The sequence below is a fragment of the Salvelinus alpinus genome, chromosome 5 (assembly GCF_045679555.1).
Source record: "Salvelinus alpinus chromosome 5, SLU_Salpinus.1, whole genome shotgun sequence".
Taxonomy (NCBI): Eukaryota; Metazoa; Chordata; class Actinopteri; order Salmoniformes; family Salmonidae; genus Salvelinus; species Salvelinus alpinus.
The window spans coordinates 93,368,409-93,375,086 of record NC_092090.1 but is presented as its reverse complement, the minus strand read 5'-3'; the positions used below and the strand labels follow the sequence as shown (position 1 = coordinate 93,375,086).

At 43.7% G+C, this 6,678-nt stretch overlaps 1 protein-coding gene across 1 annotated transcript in view; it reads right to left on the bottom strand.

Moving 5' to 3' along the window:
* stpg2 (sperm-tail PG-rich repeat containing 2) overlaps positions 1-6,678 on the bottom strand; it is a 55,899-nt gene that overhangs the window by 45,862 nt on the left and 3,359 nt on the right. The window contains exons 5-6 of the mRNA XM_071404225.1: positions 5,875-5,990; positions 3,527-3,638 (exon numbers count right to left, since the gene is read on the bottom strand). Coding sequence (XP_071260326.1) covers positions 3,527-3,638; positions 5,875-5,990 — 228 coding nt within the window. The remainder of the gene's footprint in view (positions 1-3,526; positions 3,639-5,874; positions 5,991-6,678) is intronic.

Here is a 6,678-nt window from a genome sequence, read left to right as displayed (position 1 = left end):
CCTCCACACTGCTGCATGATGTCGAGACCATTAGAGTCCCACATGTCCTCCACACTGCTGCATGATGTAGAGACCATTAGAGTCCCACATGTCCTCCACACTGCTGCATGATGTCGAGACCATTAGAGTCCCACATGTCCTCCACACTGCTGCATGATGTCGAGACCATTAGAGTCAAGACTGATGTTAGATACATGGACACACAAAAACACACATATAAACACACACACTGAGAAACCAAGCTGCACACAAAGTAAGAAAACATACCCTGAGGAAAATGTGTACACTAAGCGAGCACACACACACACACATATAAACACACACACACACACACACACACACACACACACACACACACACACACACACACACACACACACACACACACACACACACACACACACACACACACACACACACACACACACACACACACACACACACACACACACACACACACCTCTTTGGTGGGCAAACACATTGGAAGCGGTGAGGAATAATGATGTCTGGGAGAATGAATGTGGTCGCTGTATGTGCAGCTTCTGCTTATAGACGTCTGCTGCAAACTCTTTAGAGGTCAACTAAAGACTGCCACTGCATACATTTCACAGCAGAATACCTCCAGCCAGCACATCCAATCCTACACCCTCCTGTGTATGGGTCCTATGGGCTCTGGTCATTAGTGAGACTATAAAAGGAACCGGTTGTCATTTGGGATGCAACCATGGGCATTGGTAGACCTACGGAGAGGTCTTCGTAGACTACGGAGTTATGTAGGTATCCAGGTACCAGGGCTGGGGTCTGTCCCATTTCAATTCAGTCAATTCAGGAACTACAATTTCAATGCCCTTCTCCTTGAAAAGCATTAGTGAATTTTCCCATTGATGAATTGACTGAATTGAAATGGAAATGACAGTATACAGTGAAGGGTTGGGGTCCAATTCCAATCGAAGTCCGTAAATTCAGAAAGTAAACTGAAATTCCAATTCAATAATAGACCTGATAAACTGAACAGGAGAAGCTACTTATTTCAAATCTGAATTCTGAATTCAGTGACTGAATTGAGTAATTCCTTGGGTGTCCATGGTGTGTGTCCGTACTAATAATGATCCATCTGCCAGGGGGGTGGTGCCGTGCCAGTCCCTCTCTAATGATGACGGATGGAAGCCCAGACACCACCAGGGGACACACATCGTGGGGCAGCCACACACACGCCCCAGTCTGACTACACCTCCCCTCACCGCAAAACACAGTGGTCTGAAATATACAGTTCCAAAACAGACGGAATCAACTTGGACTGTTTGTTCTGTCTTGGATGTACTAATTCTATTGTCGTTTCTGTGTTCTTTAACTGTAATATAATATACATATTATACATATGTATATACACAAATGTGTTAAGTTGTAATAAACGTGTAAAGATTTAATAAACAGTTGAAGGTATCATTTCAGTAGCCTTCCTCCTGGAAATAAAGGGAGGTATAAAAGTCAAACACCCCTTTAATAAGTATGTCACATGTAATTCCTCCAGCCTATTTTAACACCATCAAGCATCATTACCAAGCTACCAACATCTATACCACCTTTAATTAATATATTACATGTCCAGTAATTCCATCCAGCCTATTTTAACACCATCAAGCATCATTACCAAGCTACCAACATCTATACCACCTTTAATTAATATATTACATGTCCAGTAATTCCATCCAGCCTATTTGAACACAATCAAGCATCATTACCAAGCTACCAACATCTATACCACCTTTAATAAGTATGTCACATGTAATCCCTCCAGCCTATTCGAACACCATCAAGCATCATTACCAAGCTACCAACATCTATACCACCTTTAACAAGTATGTCACATGTAATTCCGCCAGCCTATTTGAACACCATCAAGCATCATTACCAAGCTACCAACATCTATACCACCTTTAATAAGTGTGTCACATGTAATCCCTCCAGCCTATTTGAACACCATCAAGCATCATTACCAAGCTACCAACATCTATACCACCTTTAATAAGTGTGTCACATGTAATTCCTCCAGCCTATTTTAACACCATCAAGCATCATTACCAAGCTACCAACATCTATACCACATTTGTGCATTCAAGTTCATTTGCAGGTCACAGAGTAGATTGAAGTTGCCCCTAGATGATGATCTTGGGTCAGTTTTAAATGTACCCCACTAATGCTTAATGTTAGGATTCAGGGAGGGAAGCTGTTCCTAGACCTGTAACCTTGGAGAAACTTCACCCTGGAACACTGATCACATTGTATTAGCAGGTAGTGCACAAGCTCCGTCCAAATGTGAAGCTTGAATGCCCTCTAGTGGTACATGATATAACCGGGACAGGAAGCTGAAAATAGAACACTACAGTGTCACGCATGCAATAAGCATTTCATGGGAAAGACATGGGGAAAGGATAAAAGAGGAAATGAGAGGAGAGAAAATGAGATGAGAGGAGAGGGGGGAGAGGAGAGGGGAGGGGAGAAAAGGAGAAGGGAGGAGAGAAGAGGGGAGGAAGAAACACAGATAGGGAAAGCAAAGGAAAGGAGAGGAGAGAAGAGAAAATGGGAGGGGAGGGGAGAAAAGGGGAGGGGAGGAAGACACAGATAGGGAAAGCAAAGGAAAGGAGAGCCAGAGCAAGGCTGGAGACATTCCAGAAAAAAACATGCAAACACATAGCTGTTGTGACTAATGAAAATAATATTTCATTGAGATTGAAAAAGATATCTTTCTATGATCTTGAAGAGAAGAATAACACTCCAACACTCCAGTCCCTGAAGATTGTTGCTGTTGGAGACCTGCTCCTCTGTTTTATGGGACTAGGAGAGAGCAGTTTCCTTTCCAGCAGGGATGGAACACACTCTAAGGCCCCTTCCAGAGCTTCAAGATTGGCACAGTGCTGACTTACTGTCTCACTAGGAGAGGGTTGGGAGTGCTTACTCCATGCCCCCATCCTTTCCTCCCTCCCTCCCCCCATCCTTACCTCTCTCCCTCCCTCCTATCCTCTCTCTCTCCCTCCCTCCCTATCCTCCTTCCCTCCTATCCTCCCTCCCTCCTATCCTCTCTCTTTCTCTCTCTCTCCCTCCCTCCCTCTTTCTCCCTCCCTCCCTCTCTCCCTCCTGGCTTTCCTCTCTCCCTCCCTCTCTCCCTTCCTCTCTCCCTCCCTCCCTCAGGCTCCCTTAACCTTAAAGCTGTCCGCTGAACAGACAGCACACTCCCCCCTCAGCCCCAAAAGGCCCTTTGAGAATGGTAGGAAGCTGATGTCACCAGTAGTGTTTTCCCCCCATTCCAGTCACTCCCTCTCATTCTCAACGCAGTGCATTCAAACATGCTTAGCGTTGCTCCTCCAGGCTAGTCTAGGTGTGGACCATACTCCAAGTCTCATGCTCAAGTAGCACTATGAAAGAGGGACGAGAGAGACTAGAGGTGTCACTGTGCTGATGATGATTGGGGTTGTTACAGTATGGCGACGTGGCATCACTGGTATGGACACACCCCCTAAGGAGCTACCTTCTTCTCCTCCTGCAAGGTGACAATCTCGTGGTAGCGCGGGACGACCAGCGCGGCCCGACTCTTCTGCCCCTTCCTCACATTGACGTTCTCGTACTCCGTCGTGGAATACCTGCGGACGGACATGGGATAGGTGGAGGAAATGGGAAGTGTATTTGTCAGCAGCTCTTAAGCTTTTAGGAGGGAGGATTTATTTCCCCTGTCAATCATCTCCAAATGACCCTGTCAAAATCCAATCCAATTTTATTTGTCACATGCTTCGTAAACAACAGCTGTAGACTAACAGTGAAATGCTTACTTACGGGCCGTTTCCAACCCTGTTAATCACATCTATCTGGGAATGGGAGAGGATGGGAGAGGATGGGAGAGGACTGATTTACACGTCCAAGCCAAGCTCAATTGAAGAGAGTGGGGGATGTGATGGCTGGGGGAACGCAGGTGCCCTCCCTACTATTGAGCTGTTGAAGCCTTTAAAATAACTATGTCGGGAGGATGCACACAATATCCAAAAGTGCTTAGTAAGACTCATTCTCACTCACCATCAATAATACTGTCAGGAAGTGCATTGTAAACAATGTTAAAGACTTTAATTTTACTTTGGAGGCAAAAATGACTGAATAGTGGAGCTTATATCCTGTGTTGTCATTTGGCCTGAGTGGATTTCGATAAAGAGGAAAACGAATGCACATTTCAGGGAATTTGATCCTGTTGTACCAATTGCCTATACAGTTGAAGTCGGACGTTTACATACACTTATGTTGGAGTCATTAAAACTAGTTTTTCAACCACTCCACAAATTTCTTGTTAACAAACTATAGTTTTGGCAAGTCGCTTAGGACATCTACTTTGTGCATGACACAAGTAATTTTCCAACAATTGTTTACAGACAGATTATTTCACTTATTTCACTGTATCACAATTCCAGTGGGTCAGAAGTTTACATACATAAATAGCTTGGAAAATTCCAGAAAATTATGTCATGGCTTGAGAAGCTTCTGACAGGTTAATTGACTTAATTTGAGTCAATTGGAGGTGTACCTGTGGATGTATTTCAAGGCCTACCTTCAACCTCAGTGCCTCTTTGCTTGACATCATGGGAAAATCAAAAGAAATCAGCCAAGACCTCAGAAAGAAATTGTAGACCTCTACAAGTCTGCTTCATCCTTGGGAGCCATTTCCAAATGCCTGAAGGTACCACGTTCATCTGTACAAACATTAGCACGCAAGTATAAACACCATGGGACCACGCAGCCGTCATACCGTTCAGGAAGGAGACGCGTTCTGTCTCCTAGAGATGAACGTACTTTGGTGCGAAAAGTGCAAATCAATCCCAGAACAACAGCAAAGGACCTTGTGAAGATGCTGGAGGAAACAGGTACAAAAGTATCTATATCCACAGTAAAATGAGTCCTGTATCGACATAACCTGAAAGGCCACCTAGCAAGGAAGAAGCCACTGCTCCAAAACTGCCATAAAAAAGCCAGACTACGGTTTGCAACTGCACAAAGATCGTACTTTTTGGAGAAATGTCCTCTGGTCTGATGAAACAAAAATAGAACTGTTTGGCAATAATGACCATCGTTATCTTTGGAGGAAAAAGGGGGAGGCTTGCAAGCCGAAGAACACCATCCCAACCGTGAAGCACGGGGATGGCAGCATCACGTTGTGGGGGTCCTTTGTTGCAGGAGGGACTGGTGCACTTCACAAAATAGATGGCATCATGAGGTAGAAAAATTATGTGGATATATTGAAGCAACATCTCAAGACATCAGTCAGGAAGTTAAAGCCTGGTCGCAAATGGTTCTTCCAAATGGACAATGACCCAAAGCATACTTCCAAAGTTGTGGCAAAATGGAAAACAAAGTCAAATTATTGGAGTGGCCATCACAAACCCTGACCTCAATCTTATGGAAAAGTTGTGGGCAGAACCAAAAAAGCATGTGCGAGCAAGGAGGCATACAAACCTGACTCAGTTACACCAGCTCTGTCAGGAGGAATGGGCCAAAATTCACCCAACTTATTCTGGGAAGCTTGTGGAAGGCTTTATAGGAAAATAAAAGCTGAAATAAATCATTCTCTCTACTATTATTCTGACATTTCACATTCTTAAAATAAAGTGGTGATCCTAACTGAACTAAGACAGGGAATTTTTCCTCTGATTAAATGTCAGGAATTGTGAAAAACTGAGTTTAAATGTATTTGGCTAAGGTGTATGTAAACTTCCGACTTCAACTGTAGATGTGTGACTGCCGTGGTCCTATGGATCTGAGTCACTGGAATGGAGAAGGCTAGGCGTGTGTTTAGTAGCAGTGAAGTGTTCGATGTGAGGAGAGGCAGACAGCACTCACTCTTCAGGATCATATTGCCCTGGTCCAGGGCCCTCTACTCCCTTCACCTCGCCTCGCTTCCCTGTCATCTTCCCAAAATGGACGCCTTTGTACTTCAGAGAGAAGCTGGTTTCTGCCTGTGGAAATAAAACAGTGACGATGGAGGGGGGTGGTTTCTATTTTAGAATGTTTTTTTTTGCTTAGCTTTCTTTAAGATGGGATGATGAATTTCCACTAAATGTCAGTATATTTCAGAACAGTTGAGATTCAGCGACCAGTAATCTCTTTCCTTTACAACCTCCCTCACTTTTACTCTGGCATTTGAGATATGGCACAGGGGCTGTTAACACACAGGAATGACAATAAAGACAGTTCTGGAAATGAGCAGCCCTTTTCTACGTAATCATGGGTTCAGAATGACATGGCAGGTTTGAATTCAATCAGCGACACACGAACAGTAACTGAATATGTCAGTCAACAACACAAGCTTCATCCAATTTGTGAACACTACAAACTGATCTTTAACAAAAATACTGTCTAACAAAATGGTACCAAAATACGAACTCCTAAAGCAAACCAAAGCAACTCAGGTTATAAGTAACTTAGTCTGCATTGAAATTAATTGTACACTGTGATGCATATCGAAGTTAGGAAAAAAAGGTTTATTCATCAGAAACCCAATAGATCAGTGGTGCCCAAACAAGTCTTATCAGCATAGTTTTCCCTGTTTTGAAAGAATGCCATCAGACAGCTACTTAACTCCATGACGTGATAAACTTGGTGGTTAAAAACACATGTCAGTCAGGAGATTTAAAGCCTTTAAAG